Genomic DNA, 18,615 nt, shown 5'->3' on the forward strand with positions numbered 1-18,615 from the left:
TTTTATATATATACGCTACAAACTCTTTTAAATGTTCAAAATAACTAAACATTAAACACTTAAACACTAACAGGTCTTTCCATTTCCTTAAAAGTGCAGAAAACTTGAGCAACACTGCACAAGGGCACCAGTCTGAATTGCAATAGCACTGGTTGGATCAACAAGAATGAATTATGTTCAGGAAACATTCACAGAATATGTCAAATGAAACTGGTGTGATCTCATTCAATTACCATGAATTTTACTCATCAGTACAATTAACCTATCTTAAGTTCAAATAAATCAGTTCAACTGTGTGGAAATAGGTGTCATAATTGAATTAAGTTAGACCAACAAGTTATTTTTTTGAGTGCGTGGAAAAAATAATAAAAGCCCTAGAGTGAGTTATTCTAATTAACATGAGATTGATAGCCAAGGTTAGGGGAAAATTACCTTTTTATAAAGGTAAAAAAATAAATAAAAAAATGCCATGACAATCAATTCCAAGGGACAGTTAAACCTAAATGATAATTCTGTCATCATTGACTTACAGTCTAGTTTGTTCCAAACCTATATGAGTTTAGTTCAACAGAAGAAAGAAAAAGGATGTGACTTCCTTTTTTTTTTTTTTTTTTCCTACTATGAAAGTCACTCGCTACAGTCAGCTGTTTGTTTACTGACATTCAAAATATATTTTTAGTTCAACAGAAGAAAGAAACTCATACAGGTTCGGAACAACTAGAAGGTAAGTCAATGATGACAGAATTTTTATTTTTGATTGACCTATCCCTTTAAGGGGGCATATACAAATCTGATGATTAACAGTTTACATCTTAACAGTAACAGTTTACAGAACACTGATGGGAATATTGCTTCAGAATAAATTACATTTACAACACAAAAATGATCAATTTTACTAGATGTAGTTAGTTATTGCACCATCACAGTATTTGAAAAGAAACGTGAGGAGAGTTAATGCTGCGTGAGGAAAGTGAATATATATATATTTTTTTTTTTTTTTTTTTTTACATTGTTGTTTGTTGCTTGTCCATGAATCAGTGTCGGCTGCAACGACTGACATTGCTGACTCTCATCATTAGGCCTATAATCACATAATCAGTAGCCTATTACTTTTCGCTTTGAATTGAATATATATATATATATATATATATATATATATATATATATATATATATATATATATATATATATATATATATATATTTCTCATGTCTCTGAGGCAAGCAATAAGCTGAGTTTCGGTTCATTTAACCTATAAGACGCGCGCCAGTTCACGCGCCGGCGCCTCATGATTATATTGTCTTAAATTTAAGATACAATTTTTACAAAACGAAAAGGCTTTCTAAAATAAAACTTAATGAAGTGTTCAACTTCACCCACTCCATGTCTCCCGATAGGACTATTGTGCCTATTGTGATGTTTTGATCTTAGTCATGCAGTTCACTTTTCATAATCAAATATTAAAAAAAATAACATTATAATAGGCCTATTTATATAATAACTTAAAATACTCCGTACAGATAAGAGTAATACATCATAAAACCGTATAAAAACCTGTAAATATCTACTATTTGTGTGGGCCTTTACTCACAATAACAACAAAATGTCGTGCTTTTGTAAAATAAAACAATCAGGATTCACTTTCTGACGTCTGTCTCCATGTGAACTTGAATGCGCCTAAATGAACTGAAACTGAGCGTATATTTGACCCACAAACTTAAGAAATATAGCCTATCTATTGAAAGCTCAAAATTTCTAATCTTAAAGAACCAGTTCAAAACGAAAACAGATACTCCCTGATTATGTAGTTCTTATGAAAGTTGCATTTCTCTCGAAAGGCGTGTCCTGCGGCCTTTATCAACTCAAAATTATGCAGAAAATGAGGGTATGGATGTGCATGAATTAATAACGATCTATTTGCTTAAAATGTGACTTTCATAGAGCAGTATCACAACCTTATGTACACTTTTAAGCATCCTCTGAGACGACATGAATGGCTGTGTGCATTGCCCTTTTTGCCAAGTTAAAAAAAAGGCTGATACAGTAAAAAGTGTTCAAAATGTGGCTTTCGTTAAGGGCAATGCGTCATATTTATGGACTTATGTCCATTTGAAAGAATTTAACTCTGTGTGTATATATATATATATATATATATATATATATATATATATATATATATATATATATATATATATATATATTGTGTACTGTACGTACTGTGGCATTGACACTGTTTATTCCCCTGTTTTAAATGTGTTTTACTTGATTCACCTGCTGTTGGGAGGAGGTGTCCGGGAGGAAAAGAGCTAGGAGGGAGGGGCAAACACAGCGCACGGAGAGAAAAGAAGAAGTGAGTTGAACGTTAGTCAAGCTCTTTCTGCGTTTTTGTTATTTTGGGGGAAAGTTGACACATCCTGATTCCCGCGTTTTAGATTGTAAACGTTCAGGAAATAAACGCTTAAACTGGACTCTCGTCTCCTGTCTGTTTCTCCTGGGAAAGTGAAAAACGTCATAATACATTAAGGTAGGTATTGGCAAAATTTCACCTGTAGTGAGTCAGTCTGGTCAATATGAATGTACTACAACCTTTGGAACATGAAAAAAAAAAAAAAAAACTTTAGGTGAATTACATTATTTAAGAGTCATTCTACGAAACGGGTGCATAAGGCACAAACAATGTCCCAAAGTGTGTTTCGTTTCCAAAGCTTAAAGTTATAAATTCACGTGTTCTTTTAAACATGATATATGATAAAATAATTTTTTTGAAGATTAGCATACTATTTTTAATCATTTTTCATTATAGCCAATTTCACATGTCCGTGTTAACCAACATGACATGGTAAGTATATATATATATATATATATATATATATATATATATATATATATATATATATATATATATATTCAAACATATACTATTTTCAGGATTATATGCGTGTCCCTGTTTACACAAGATATTCATCATAAACCTTATTTTTTTGGTAAATATTTTAGGATTTGTGCGCGTCCCTCAGTTTGACTTACCACCCCGTCACACTGTTTTATCTATAAATAATGCACTGTTCCTTTAAATGACATCACAAAGCCGAAATGACATCATCAAACTTTTTTACATTGTTTGTTTGTTGCTTTTTCATGTTAGGCAGGTCCGTCAAGCTTAAACTTACCACCCCATCACGCAAAATAGATAGGGAAAACTGTTTTTTATTCTTTTTTTTTACATTATTAATACAAAGAAAATGATATTTCAGATTGAATGCATGTATGCTAGGTGAGAAACTTGACCACGTGGGAGATTTGCGGACAAACAATGATGCCATTGAAATGTCAAATTCATGTTTCAAGGTTAAAAATGTAATTACATACTTTCTATTGATGGTTTCCAAAAAAGGGACATTTTACTATTAGGAAAACATTAGATTTTAAAAATCTATTTCTTGTTTTACTACTCCAGTGGCATACATATTGTCCGTGACGGGGTGGTACAAGAATGGCTGTCTGAATAAAAAGGATAATATTAATAAAGATTTTGTGCCTGAGGTGGGAAAATATGTTTTGTTTGTTTGTTTGTTTGTTTGTTTTTGTTTTTTGAGGATTAACATATCTTTCAAGTTGTAGGTTTGTTTAAAAAACAGTTTGTTCTTAATGAAAATTTTTAAAAATGCAAAGTGGAAATGGCACCCGTTTCGCAGAATGACTCTTATTTATTTATTTTAAATAATCATGTACTGTACAAGTAACATTTTTGGACTGTGAGTGGAATTTGCAGATGGTCTCTTAAGCAGCCTATATGTAGCGAATATAAAATCAAAACTAACTTTACTGCGCTCAAACAAGCGGATCTACAACCACATCAAATATAGCTGCTAACTCAACTAATGCTGTAAAATATAGCCTACATGGGAAATCCGTTGTTACTAATATTGTAGGTTAAAATGAACTTATTTGTGTACAAACTTAAATTACACTTAAGGAAATTTTTATAATAATAAAGTTAATACTAACTAATACTAATTAAAATTATACTCCAAATTCGTTTTTTGAAATATAAACATTTAAATTGGCTATCAACTTGATAGATTACGGAAGAGGATTAGGGCCAAGCAATAATAAAAAAATAAAACCATCTCGAGATTAAAGTTGTTAAATTTCGAGAAAAATCTCGTTAAATTACGAGAACAAATTCGTTAAATTATGAGAAAAATGTCATAATTTAACGAATTTGTTCTCGAAATTTAACGAGTTTTTTCTCGAAATTTAACAACTTTAATCTCGAGATGGTTTTATTTTTTTATTATTGCTTGGCCCTAATCCTCTTCCGTAATATAGATAGATAGATAGATAGATAGATAGATAGATAGATAGATAGATAGATAGATAGATAGATAGATAGATAGATTTATTCAAACACGCATTATATGTTAAAAAACATTAAAAAATATAATTAATATGGAATATGGTGAATGTATTAAGCTAAATGCTCCTCTCTAGGGTTCATTTTTCTAGCGGACTGACGAGTTTATGGTCGTGATGAATATGTTTGTTCTGAGGTAAATGTGACGTTACGTTTGTTTGTTTACCAGCGTCTTATGCGAATGAGTCCCAGGGACTTTAATATGAATAAGATATTATCACTAACATGTAGACAAAAATGGTAAAAACATTTCTAGGAAATGAATGACAACACCATTACAAAACTATATGCGCTCCTCCATCATTTTGACATTGCATTGCGGATCTATTTCAAAAATGTAAAAAAAAAAAAAAAAAAAAACGCTTTACAACGCAGTCTGAAATCGACCGATTCGGCTCTGGCTTTGGAATTTCAGAATGATCATAGCATCGTTTCAGATGCGATGAGTCCGAAGATTATTCCAGTTATGAATTAATGAATTCTGTCACAGACTTTTTTAATGCACATGTTTTATTCCTAATATAAGTTTATTCTCTAAATATTTTTTCCATCACGTTTTATGTGCATTTTATTTCGTTGAATAAAGACTATCCACCCCAGCGAGTATCATTTATTCACATCTTATCTTAAAATGTGGAGACCTTGTTTTTTTTTTTTTGTTTGTTTTGTTTTAGAAAACCAATACGACTCATTTAAAATTCTGTACTACTTACATTACTGCATGCATAAGTTTCAGAAACCCACTTTAAAAATGACAGAAAAGCGAATACCGGTCAAATACAATATAGATCATCGCTAAGACATGGCATTGAACATTTTATGGTCCATTGTATTAAGACTCTTAATGACTTTCAGTACACAGATAGCCTATAGCAAGTTATTGACAACATTATTTCTATTATAGGCTACTTCATTTTTCTGAACATGTACACAGGTTCTGTGTCGCGCACAGACGCGCGTACGAGCCTTTGAAAGTATTTGGCTGCAGAAAGACGCGTTCGGCTTGTGCACTGCGCACTATCTAGTGGACTTTTGTTTTCAAGCACTCAATTCACTCTCGCATGGGCTGTTGTACAGTACACACACTCTCCGTGCGGACGTCCGCGAACCCTCCTAATGAGGAAAATTTCGCGATGCGGACGGTGCGCGGACGCCCGAAGTATACTTTGGGGTTAAGTCCGTAATAGCGGGCCCCCAATCCGCCCGGGCCCATATGCGCGTGCATACCTTGCATGCCCAGACGCTACGCCATTGGTGCAAATCCTTGACCCTTCTTAATGGGTATACGGCATATACCTGCGTATCACGTAGACTACACCACCGTGGGATACCCCTCGGAGAAATCGCGGGGGCCCCCTAAGCCCGCGGGGCCCCACACAATTGCGTCCTTTGCGTGGTGGGTAAACACGCTACTGGATAGCACTTCAACAGTGTCAGCCAGTGGCAGCATAGAGACCGCCTTCTGATGTTTGAGTGACACCCTCTTGCAACCCATGTTGGAACAAGAAAAAATCCGGAGGTACATTCAAAATTGAATAGCTGGTTAAAAATTACATAAGTCAAGTTTTATTATAGCATAAATTATTTATATCCTCGCTCATTTTAATTAGGATATTTATATGTTAATTCAGAAATATATGTATGTATTTATATATTTCTTTACACATTTAATTATATGTTTATTTATGTATAATTATGTGGAATATATATATATATATATATATATATATATATATATATATATATATATATATATATATATGTGTGTGTGTGTGTGTGTGTGTGTGTGTGTGTGTGTGTGTGTGTGTGTCACCTTGGAATTATATGGTTCTATCTGCATTCTGAGCAGATTTGATATATAGATATTGAGCTTCAAAGTTTTTGCATTCCATATAGAAACAATGATGTTTCATTGTGGGGAACAAGTCTCTTTCAAACATCAGTCCCAAAATGCTTTAAAAAAAAAAATCACATAATATAAATAAGTTGCAGAATAGGAATATGTGAATAACTCAATTTTGACAAAAATGCAATGGTGATGAAATATGCATTCAACTCATTTCTAAAGTGCTTAAATGTTCTTAACATACAGGCTTACCAACATTAAAATTACTGATCTTTTTTGTTGTTCTAGTTTACAAATGCTAAAACACAGCATGCCAGAAATGAAGACCTAATGTTTCAGATATAAATAGTAAAAAACCTTTGCTTCATTTGCTTGTGTAACTACAGCAGCTGATGTGTCAGAATCAGAATGGGGATTTATTGTCAATTTTGCTTAAACACACAAGCAATTTGTTTTAGAGACAGAAAGTTCCAGTGCACAGACAAGAACTACAACAATTACACAGATTTGTTATTTCAAATGTAAATATCATGGCTACTTCATTAAGATGTAGTATTTCTCCTCTAAAGATGGCTCAGTATCGCAGACTCTCAGACGGCAGTGCTGACAGCAGTATCTTCAGATCCCAGCATGAACGTTTCTCCTGGTTTGATCAGTGAGTATAAACTTCACACTCAATTTGAACAACATCAGTTTAATGTTAGCAGCATAAAGCATCAAATCTCCCATAGAAACCACAATCTGATGGCAATGGATAGACCAGAGTCAGGGGCAGGACTGAAAAATGCATCTATTTTTAAAAAATTTTATTTTTTTTTTTTTAAGTATTAAATGATTATATTTAAGTAAATTAATGGCAAATGTTTTTAAAATAAAAAGCTTGTTGAATTGCACTAATAAAAAAAATGGATTACATTAACTGTGCTTTCATTAGATGCATTGTATTTTTAAGGCTTGCATTTTATGGGCTGAAATTCAACATGGTCGTATATTTAAGCTGTGAATATTTCAATTAAATATATTTCACACACATTTTCATTATTATAATTTCAATAATTTATATTCACCTTTCAGATTTTAATTCCAAAATATTAATTCTGTTTAAAAATACAACCTATAATATTCGATTCGGCAATTTTATTTCGCTTTACAAATTTGCTTCCACAAATTCAGTGGTTCAAATTCGGCAGAAATTTCAACATTTGACTTCCGGGAACTGCAGGAAAAGCAGTAGAGTGCCGATGCATGTTCTCCATCTGCTGTTAGTCAGCTTCACCAGCAGGTGCCGCTAGTGGCTGTTTACGAAGACCAGAGCAACTGCTAGTAGGCTAAGTCATTCATTCATTCATTCATTCATAAAAATGGATTTACAGAATTAGAGCAAGCGGTAAGTGAATGTGTGATGATTAGCTATCAGGGCCAGTATACATGCAGAAAAGCTGATAAAGACACAAAGCTGCATTTAAGTTTAATTCAGTGTCTTTATGGTAACTTCCCAGCAAGCAATTTTATGTCTAATAGCCGTCAAAACGGTCCGTGTACGCAGGGACGGATTACGAACCGGGCCAGCGGGGCCGCTGTCCAGGGGCCCTAGGGGTGCAGGGGGCCCGTGGGGCCCCTAGCCCAAAACAATTTGCAACGCTTATCAACAATGTATTTTCGTTTGTCTATTTTAGAGGGCCTACATTCTTTGATCCTCTGCCTACAAGGGCCCCTGACCCTATAGGGAGGGCGTTTGGCTGCCAAGGGCCCTTGAATTGTGGTGGTGGTGCTGGTGGTGGTGGGGGGGGAGGTCGGTGCTTTCAGGGGGCCCCTGGCCCTGCTATAGGAACTTTAAAGGGAAATGGGTGCATGGGAGCCTACTTTTAGAAGGCCCTCTTAGGCCCTCCTATTATGGTCCTGGCTTCTGGCTACCAGGGGCCATAGGGAGGATGGGGGCTTTTAGAGGGCCCTCTGATTATGAGGGCCCTACTAGGAGGCCCTAGGCTAGGGAGGAGGGTATAGTGTACCTTTAGAGGGCCATCTGATTACAAGGGCCCCTACCATGGGGCCCCTGGCTTCTGGGGAGAGGGGAGGGGGGCGTGTTAACAGCCTTACAGAAGGCCCTCTGACTAGGGAGCGGTAGCATGGTGGGATGGAGGCGGTTAACCTGCCCGCTGAGTGGCCCCCAGACCAGTGTAGCAGTGTAAGAGTTTGACCAGTGTAATCACTCCCAGGGCTGTAGTGGAGGCTAAACGCAAGTAAACACGGTTTACCCACCTCTGAAATTTCAGAATTAGAGTTTACCCACTTCTCAATTGATCTAAATGCACATCATAGTATAGTTTATGCACAAAATGTGATCACAGAATTCTTATTTTACCACTACACCCCTGATCACTCCGTTCTGTACGGGGATATGGTACACAGGTGGATTCTGGCATGGTTCAGCTGAACACGGTACACATGTAGTCTGATCACTAACCGTGCCCCAACATGGCTCTCACTGTACGTTCACACCAGGAGAGACCAAAGCGAACACGTCGCCAAGGTCGTTGAAGAAGCTTCGTTGTTGAATTTGCTTTATTCACTTTGTTCGCTCATTGGAATGTTTGATTTAGCCTGTTACCGTGGGGCGTTGGTAAATCTATATATTAGAATTGGTTTTCACCGAACCGCGTCATAACTCATTACATAAGGTTAACTGACTTTTAACTTCTCTTTTTCGCTCTGGCCCGCCCAATTCGCTTCGCTGCCAGTGAATTTGCTTTGTTCGGCCAATTCGCCGAGAAATAATGACTTTCGTCGCTCTGGTCTCTTCTGATGTGAATGTACGAATGTACATCAATTAATTTGAGAAAGTTGGTGTTAATAACAGTTTTTTTCACATTGGACTCCTTGCAATGCGTAAATCATGGGGAGAGACCTATCTTTTCCCATGGTAATAACCAGGCTGCTGAATAGAAATGGGATGATCAGGGGCGGAGCCAGACATTGTAAACATTCAGGGCTTAGACCAAATCTATATTTGTCCAAAGACAATTTAATTTTCTATTAACAGCTTTATTGACATGAAAGGAGCTTTTGTTGACGTATTCTTGTTCAGAAAATGTACATTATTTGACACTGTAATTTGTAAAACTTTGTTGGATGTATCTCCTCTAGGGGGGTCCGGGGGCATGCCCCCCCCCCCCCGGAAGAAAATTTTGAAAATTTTAAGGTTAAATGCATCAATCTGGTGCTCTCTGGAAACTCAAAATTAAGAGCTTCAACCCATGTACAGTGTGCAAATTGAACAAAGAAACAGCATTGACTTGTACCTGGACATTAAAAAGGGTTCAAACATCTTTTTTACAATACTTTTGTACGATTTCTTTTTAAAAGATAAATCCTTGAGCTTTTATTTTGATCACCAGATCACCAGCCGATCGCGTGCGCAGATGTGCGCACTTCTCTTTAAAACACGCAGCACAGACAGAGTGTATATATAATTAATCGCTGTCTTTTGCTGTTTTATAAAGGCACAAAGCCATATCACGGTTTCGATTTTAGCTCGTTGTAAAAACGTAGTATGTTTTAAATGTTCAGTTCATTATGAAACGGTGGCGGCAGTACAGGGTCATTAATGGGAAACACTGAATGAATGTATAGCTGATAAATGTGCTAAAGTTGTCATATCGGTTGTTATATAACAAAAACCCTTCCACTGGACCGAGAGAGAGTCTCGAGGCCTGCCGCTGCTCTGAGTGAGTGACAGGAGGCGTGGCTCTGTACAACTGCGGTGTGCGTAAACGCGCTGTCGGAGGGGAGAGAGAGAAAGCGCTGCCGGTGTATGGTCGGATACTGTATGCAGTATATGCAAAGCCAAAGCGCAATGAAATAAAGCAACTTATGATTTCGGGGGTTTACATAGGCTATTGTCCAGTGTCATATTTGCTCAGCTATCCCAGACAATGCTGGCGTTTTTTTTTTTGTTTTTTTATTGGGGGGGGGGGGGGGGGGGGGTTTTCGCGTTTTTCACACGCGAACGTTTTGCCCAGGGGCCCACACAACCCATAATCCGTCCCTGCTGTACGTTTTGATAGTTTGATTTCCAATTTGAAATGAAATACGCAGAAACGAGAAAACGGTCGTTTCCCGTTTTTTCGTTTGTTAAAAAAAATGGGAAAACGAGATTTTGGCTCGATTTTCGTTTTTTCGGGTCACGAACAGAAAACGGAAACAAGACTTCAAAACTCGTTTTCCACATGTGGGCGGTCATTACACGCCCCTTTCAGCCGACTGGTCAATCAAATGAGCCCGTGACGTCATCACCAGTTCGTTCAACAAAATAACAGTCCTCTGCTGCTATATCAGTATATGTCATATAGGCCATCGGCTTTTTTCTGTGCAACCTAACGCATATTTCACAGAAATATTTATTTCAGAAATGTTAATCAGCACGCAGGCTGCTGTAATACTGTTTGTAGTTTAATATGCATGGTGAAACTCCGCTACCCATACACAGAGGAGCGGATGAGAAGCACAGATTTAAAAAAAACAAAACAAAAAAAACAACAACAGTTTTTTATGTATTCTATTTTGAAGTCGCAATAAATAAGTAGTGTAAGCAATTTAAAAAAACGCCCATGGGGACCACTACATAGCTATTTTAGTCATGAAAAAAATGATATATAAACGTTAAACCAAAACGAATTCATTTAAAGCTAAACTGAAACAGAAACCGGCATTATAGCCTAGGCTACCTCTCTAATACTAAAACGTCTATGTTGTGAGGCGCCGACGCATTCACTTGAATTTCCTTATAAAAGCGGAAACAACTTAAAATACTCAGACATGGTCACATAGGCCTATATGTATAGGCCTATTATTCTTGTACATTCACAATAATAATAATAATAATAATAAAAACATTGCTCGTAAAATAAACAAAGGATTTTCTGCCGGTTTCCTTTCTGTGAACTTCTCAAAAATTAACCAAAACTCATATAGCCTAGTCTATTGTCGCATTTTTCCCCCTTTCATTTTGTTAATATGTTAATTATTTAAGTGAAATAAATTTCGCGCATAGACATAGGCTATTTATTCCTTTTATATAATTTAATCCTATTTTTTTTTTTTTTTTTCGTTCACAGAAGCGCTGCAGGTGTTTGATGATGATGAACCTTCCCAGCAAGCAATAGCCGTCATTTCACCGTCTCGGTTAATTATAGACCCGATATAGTCCGGCTATGTGTAACCCACTTTTAGCCAAAATAATCTTTCCTTTGGTTACATGTCGTTTTTGCCAAAATAACTTGCGAGTTGTATGATATTGCATCATGTAAGTTAAGTCAACAGTGATTACAAGGTGTTTGGTTTCACATCTTTGACATGTTATATTGTGTAGGCTGTGCGTAGCCACAATTTAGCTCGTAGTCAGACCAGCTATTTGTAGCCCACCTATAGTCAATCCTGATTTATTGTAGTTTTTGGACAGGAAGTGCTTGCGATGGTTGATATCTCATCATGTTCGCAATGTCAACGATTTCTACAAGATGTAAGTGGCATTTCATGACATGGTCTATATGTAGTCACGATTTAGCTCTGAATTGGATAGGCTATGTGAAGTCTGCTTTTAGTCCACCCGGCGAAATCAAGGCAATTTATAGTCTAGTTTTTACGGCTTGGCTATAGCCCTGATTCAGACCAGCAATGAGTGTAACCAAAATAGTGTTAAGTCATTTTCGACCACAAAAGCTATATATATATATATATATATATATATATATATTATATTATCAGGGTATAGCCAAGCCATATATTAATTATAATTATATACCACACACACATATATGACTGTAGGCTATTTAATTTTAAGTTAAATAAAAATTTACAATTCTCAACCGCTAGATGGCAACTGTGGCTCTACTGAGACATGACCACTGGTAACGCGAGACTTGAACGTTAGCTCTCGATCACTGTTGCCAGATCTCGCGATAAACATTTCCGCATTTTACAACTGTTGGAGACGGAGAGCAAGCAACAGCAAATGTTAAAGCAAATTCTTTTCTGCTTTTGGTCTTGTAAGTATCTGTGTTTTTCATTTTGACACGTGTTTATTATTTATGTACGTTATGTGTAGGAACCGTGACATTTTAGCGGGTAACAGTGCAGACTCAGAGTAAAACGTGGTTAGATTAACATACATGCACATGTACTGTAGTGTTTCCTTGTGCCCTTAAAACTGTGTAATTATCTAAATACAAGGGGGTAAACATGAAACCAGTGCACCCTACTATTATTTGTATATCTTTTAATCTTTTGATCATTATGAAAGAAAAATGAGTTTTTGATTTGGCAAGGCAAGTTTATTTTGTATAGCACATTTCAACAACAATCAACAACAAAGTGCTTTACATAAAACATGGAATTTATGGAACTGAAAATTAATCAGGTTGTTTTATAAACCAAAAAATATTAACATTTTTTATTTAACTTTTTTTTTGTCAATGTTTTATATTTTTATTATGTTACACGTTGTAATATTCTTTTAATGTTTATTTGTATTGCATTTGTAAAATTTAATTTATTATTTTTTTATCATTGTGTATTATCTTGTTCTTTTTCTAAATAAAACCTTTTATATTTAATTTGTTTGGACGGATTGTCATTTATGAGAACCTGTTATATTTAAGTGAAAAGAATTTAAGTGAAAAGCCATTATTTTGTTGTCTATTGCATGTATAGATGTAATCATTCATTAGTAGTGTAATTGATGACTAGTCTATTTTTGGGTTATGGTTAGACGTCTATTAGATTTTCACTGACAGCCCCAATTTTGCCTTATTTTAGCCTAGACCCGTATTAACCGTCTATTAGACATAAATATGTAGTTGTCTAATAGTCGTCTAATTGATGACTAGTCTACTCTTGGGTTATGGTTAGACGTCTATTAGATTTTCACTGACAGCCCAAATTCAGCCTTATTTTAGCCTAGATCCATATTCACCGTCTATTAGACATATATGTAGTCGTCTAATTGATGACTAGTCTATTTTTGGGTTATGGTTAGACGTCTATTAGATTTTCACTGACAGCCCCAATTTTGCCTTATTTTAGCCTAGACCCGTATTAACCGTCTATTAGACATAAATATGTAGTTGTCTAATAGTCGTCTAATTGATGACTAGTCTACTCTTGGGTTATGGTTAGACGTCTATTAGATTTTCACTGACAGCCCAAATTCAGCCTTATTTTAGCCTAGATCCATATTCACCGTCTATTAGACATATATGTAGTCGTCTAATGGATGACTAGTCTATTTTTGGGTTATGGTTAGACGTCTATTAGATTTTCACTGACAGCCCAAATTTTGCCTTGTTTTAGCCTAGACGGCCGGGCTATGTTTTGACAGCTATTAGACGTCTAATAGACATAAAATTGCTTGCTGGGTTCATGTTGTTTATTCTGCCATTTGTTCATGTAGGCTAAAACTAACCCCCTGGGATTTTTTAATGATTCACAGACACTTACCAAATCTAATTTAGTTTAATTCTAATTTAATATAATCTTGTCGGTTAATGAAAAGATGATCAGGTCAGTTCAAAGTCAGGGAAAAACCCAGAAATGATACTGACAAGGCAACAAATTTTGTTTAAATCGAAAAAGTTTTTCGATTTATTTCGATTAGCATAAATGTTTATATATATATATTAGTTTTTGCTTTGTTAATTAACTACCCTGCCTGGGCAAAACATCCACAGAACTGCATTACAGTAAATTTTCCCGCTGTATAGCCTAAGCCACGAATATTTACAAAGATTCATGAATTATTTAATTCCGTCTGGGACGCAACCTCAGGCCGTGAGTCTCACGCTCATCAAAGCCAATAAACATACAGCTAGGCATATTGTTGAAAATACTATTTACATTACTTTTAAGAATAATGTTGGAAAAGTGATAAAAAAAAGTTTCAGTCAGAAACTGATAAAGTCGAGCACACACCTTGATTAGCTGTGCACAGGCGGTGCAATGCTCCGCCAATTACTTATCTATTAACGGTTTAAATAATTAAATAAAAATAAATAACGTATAGGCTACGTTTAAGAAACCCTGTTAAATCGAAATTGAAAGTAAAATTGTAACGGCCATTTATAGCTAATTCATTTAAAAGCGAAGGAAAGACAGAAAAAGTAACGATAGCAAGTAAACTGTGACATTTAATAATGTTCATTATGTTAATAAAAGTTCTAGGGCTTTGTTTAATTTAAGAGATATGCATGGCGATTTATAAGCGAAGGAAAACTAGAAAAAGCCCCCCAACGGTGATACCGTGGTGTTGTCACATAGGAATAACAGTTTTATTAGCCTATATTTATTATATTTCAAAAACAAATGTAACACACACACCAACAACAACTATTTGTGTTAAGAAGCTGCTCTTATTTATTTATTTTTTTTTATCGATGACTTCGCAGCGCATTAGTATTGCTGTGCATGAATAACACTGAAAATATGAAAATAGCTACTGCGTGGCAAAGGATCGCCTTTCGACGAAACCGACTGTAAAAAAGACAAAACCCAGCACGGAGGTTATCGCGGCCATGGTGATAGTTGTCCCTGTGCGCCACCTGATAGCCTATTTTCTAATATGACTGCATAGCTTACTATAGGCTATACTGCAAAGAATGTCATGCGTCTGCTAAATGATTGAATGTATAAAATGTAAACAAAACAATAAAATAAGAAAAAAAAAAAAAAAATGAGTGTAGTAGCCACTAATCTATAATAGAGAATAGCCTATCATTAGCTTATGTATAGCCTATTTCGGTGGTAGTAGCCCAAAGGATGTCATGCGCTTGGCTACAGATGTAGAGGCATTTACATTTTACATTTTAAAAACACAATGACAGCTTAAAAACAGACTTAATTAAATTTACTGTAGGTTTTTTTTTATCTGTGCAAACATATTTCTGTGAAATATGCGTTAGGTTGCACAGAAGAAAGCCGATATATGACATATAGCAGCAGAGGACTGTTATTTTGTTGAACGAACTGATGATGACGTCACGGGCTCAGATTTGATTGACCAATCGGCTGAAAGGGGCGTGTAAAAAAAAAATCTATGGGGTATTTTGAGCTGAAACTTCACAGACACATTCAGGAGATGCCTTAGACTTATATTACATCTTGTAAAAAAAAAAAAAAACGTTCTATGGCATGTTTATAAAACAACCTGATTAATTTTTGGTTCCATAAATTCCATGTTTTATGTAAAGCACTTTGAATTACCTTAAAAATTGTTGTTGAAATGTGCTATAGCTACAAAATAAACTTGCCTTGTCAAATCAAAAACTCATATTTTCATATCATAATGATCAAAAGATTAAAAGATATATGAGGCTTTCGTAACAAATCATAATAGGGTGCACAGGTTTCATGTTTACCCCCTTGTATTTAGATAATTAGAGAGTTTTAGGGCACAAGGAAACACTACAGTACATGTGCATGTAGCATGTTAATCTAACCACACTTACTCTGAATCTGCACTGTTACCCGCTAAAATGTCACGGTTGCTACACATGATAACACATGATGTACATAAATAATGAACGCATGTCAAAATGAAAAACACAGATACTTACAAGACCAAAAGCAGGAGATAATTAGCTTTAATATTTGCTGTTGCTTGCTCTCCAACAGTTGTAAAATGGCAGAAATGTTTATCACGAGATCTGGCAACAGTGATTGAGAGCTAACTTTCAAGTCTCGTGCTGCTAGTGGTCATGTCTCAGTAGAGCCACAGTTGCCATCTAGCGGTTGAGAATTGTAATTGTAAATTTTTATTTAACTTAAAATTAAATCCAGTCATATATGTGTGTGGTGTATTTAATTCTATATATATATATATATATATATATATATATATATATATATACAGGTCCTTCTCAAAAAATTAGCATATTGTGATAAAAGTTCATTATTTTCCATAATGTAATGATAAAAATTAAACTTTTATATATTTTAGATTCATTGCACACCAACTGAAATATTTCAGGTCTTTTATTGTTTTAATACTGATGATAAAATTTTTTAAAAAATTAGCATATCATGAAAAGGTTCTCTAAACGAGCTATTAACCTAATCATCTGAATCAACTAATTAACTCTAAACACCTGCAAAAGATTCCTGAGGCTTTTAAAAACTCCCAGCCTGGTTCATTACTCAAAACCGCAATCATGGGTAAGACTGCCGACCTGACTGCTGTCCAGAAGGCCATCATTGACACCCTCAAGCGAGAGGGTAAGACACAGAAAGAAATTTCTGAACGAATAGGCTGTTCCCAGAGTGCTGTATCAAGGCACCTCAGTGGGAAGTCTGTGGGAAGGAAAAAGTGTGGCAAAAAACGCTGCACAACGAGAAGAGGTGACCAGACCCTGAGGAAGATTGTGGAGAAGGACCGATTCCAGACCTTGGGGGACCTGCGGAAGCAGTGGACTGAGTCTGGAGTAGAAACATCCAGAGCCACCGTGCACAGGCGTGTGCAGGAAATGGGCTACAGGTGCCGCATTCCCCAGGTCAAGCCACTTTTGAACCAGAAACAGCGGCAGAAGCGCCTGACCTGGGCTACAGAGAAGCAGCACTGGACTGTTGCTCAGTTTTACATGTCATTCGGAAATCAAGGTGCCAGAGTCTGGAGGAAGACTGGGGAGAAGGAAATGCCAAAATGCCTGAAGTACAGTGTCAAGTACCCACAGTCAGTGATGGTCTGGGGTGCCATGTCAGCTGCTGGTGTTGGTCCACTGTGTTTTATCAAGGGCAGGGTCAATGCAGCTAGCTATCAGGAGATTTTGGAGCACTTCATGCTTCCATCTGCTGAAAAGCTTTATGGAGATGAAGATTTCGTTTTTCAGCACGACCTGGCACCTGCTCACAGTGCCAAAACCACTGGTAAATGGTTTACTGACCATGGTATTACTGTGCTCAATTGGCCTGCCAACTCTCCTGACCTGAACCCCATAGAGAATATGTGGGATATTGTGAAGAGAAAGTTGAGAGACGCAAGACCCAACACTCTGGATGAGCTTAAGGCCGCTATCGAAGCATCCTGGGCCTCCATAACACCTCAGCAGTGCCACAGGCTGATTGCCTCCATGCCACGCCGCATTGAAGCAGTCATTTCTGCAAAAGGATTCCCGACCAAGTATTGAGTGCATAACTGAACATAATTATTTGAAGGTTGACTTTTTTTGTATTAAAAACACTTTTCTTTTATTGGTCGGATGAAATATGCTAATTTTTTGAGATAGGAATTTTGGGTTTTCATGAGCTGTATGCCAAAATCATCAGTATTAAAACAATAAAAGACCTGAAATATTTCAGTTGGTGTGCAATGAATCTAAAATATATGAAAGTTTAATTTTCATCATTACATTATGGAAAATAATGAACTTTTATCACAATATGCAAATTTTTTGAGAAGGACCTGTATATATACAGGGCTTGACATTAACACCCGCCAACCCGCCAAATGCGGGTAGATTTCAGCTGTGGCGGGTAAGACAGCCACTCCCACTAGCCACTTTGGCGGGTTGAATATAATTTCAGTTTACAGCCAAATGATCGTCGAAGATCGTCGTAACACAAAATTATAATCTAATCACACAATTCGTTATTTACGTGCAGTTAGTGAAGGAGGGATAGGCGGAATTGCGCCGAATGACACAACAGAAGCGCTCTCTCGCGTGCGCTCTCTCTCTGTCGTGCGCGCGATCAGTTCTCCTCGCGCCTGAATAGTCAAATACACGTGCACACAGATGTCTAAATGTCCATCGTGTGGAGTATCTCGCGTGAATATAGTCGGTTATGGCTTAAGTGGACGTAAACAGGTGGGTAATAATATGCGTCAGTTACGTCCATGCATTCAGCTGCCCAATTAAATAGGCCTACCTGTCTGTCATTAATGTTAATCAAACAACAAAAGATGTTAAATAAATGTAGGCTATATGTTAAATAAACCTACTGTATCTGAAAAAAGATTATTTCTAATTTACTATTGTTTTTGTAATTTGCTTCTTTGTTCTTTTATATAGCCTAACACAAATAACTTATCTCATATTAGCCCATGCTCATATTGTCTACCTGTACATACCAGCTGATATACAATGTAGTCTTGATTTGGGTGATCAATCTGCATTTAAAAGTTTGAAAGGGTTTTAAATCTAAATCAAGTCAAATGACTCAAAATAAAGTAATTTAAGCATAACAAAGTCAACTTTAATCATATAAAATGTAATTTACCAACATCAAAATTGTGGCCAGTGAAAATGCTGAGTGGCTAGTAACTTTGGAAAACCACTAGCACACAGTATCTATATATATAATTATCTAA

At 36.1% G+C, this 18,615-nt stretch overlaps 1 protein-coding gene across 3 annotated transcripts in view; it reads left to right on the forward strand.

Moving 5' to 3' along the window:
- Positions 1 to 2,250: 2,250 nt before the first annotated feature.
- LOC125265718 overlaps positions 2,251 to 18,615 on the forward strand; it is a 56,616-nt gene continuing 40,251 nt past the window's right edge. The window contains exons 1-2 of one of the 3 annotated variants that reach the window (XM_048186112.1): positions 2,251 to 2,524; positions 6,817 to 6,918. In XM_048186112.1, coding sequence (XP_048042069.1) covers positions 6,894 to 6,918 — 25 coding nt within the window. In that variant the 5' untranslated portion in view covers positions 2,251 to 2,524; positions 6,817 to 6,893. The remainder of the gene's footprint in view (positions 2,525 to 6,816; positions 6,919 to 18,615) is intronic. The other 2 variants (XM_048186105.1, XM_048186120.1) reach the window with 2 other exon arrangements.

The sequence above is a fragment of the Megalobrama amblycephala genome, linkage group LG1 (genome assembly GCF_018812025.1).
Source record: "Megalobrama amblycephala isolate DHTTF-2021 linkage group LG1, ASM1881202v1, whole genome shotgun sequence".
NCBI classification, from domain to species: domain Eukaryota; kingdom Metazoa; phylum Chordata; class Actinopteri; order Cypriniformes; family Xenocyprididae; genus Megalobrama; species Megalobrama amblycephala.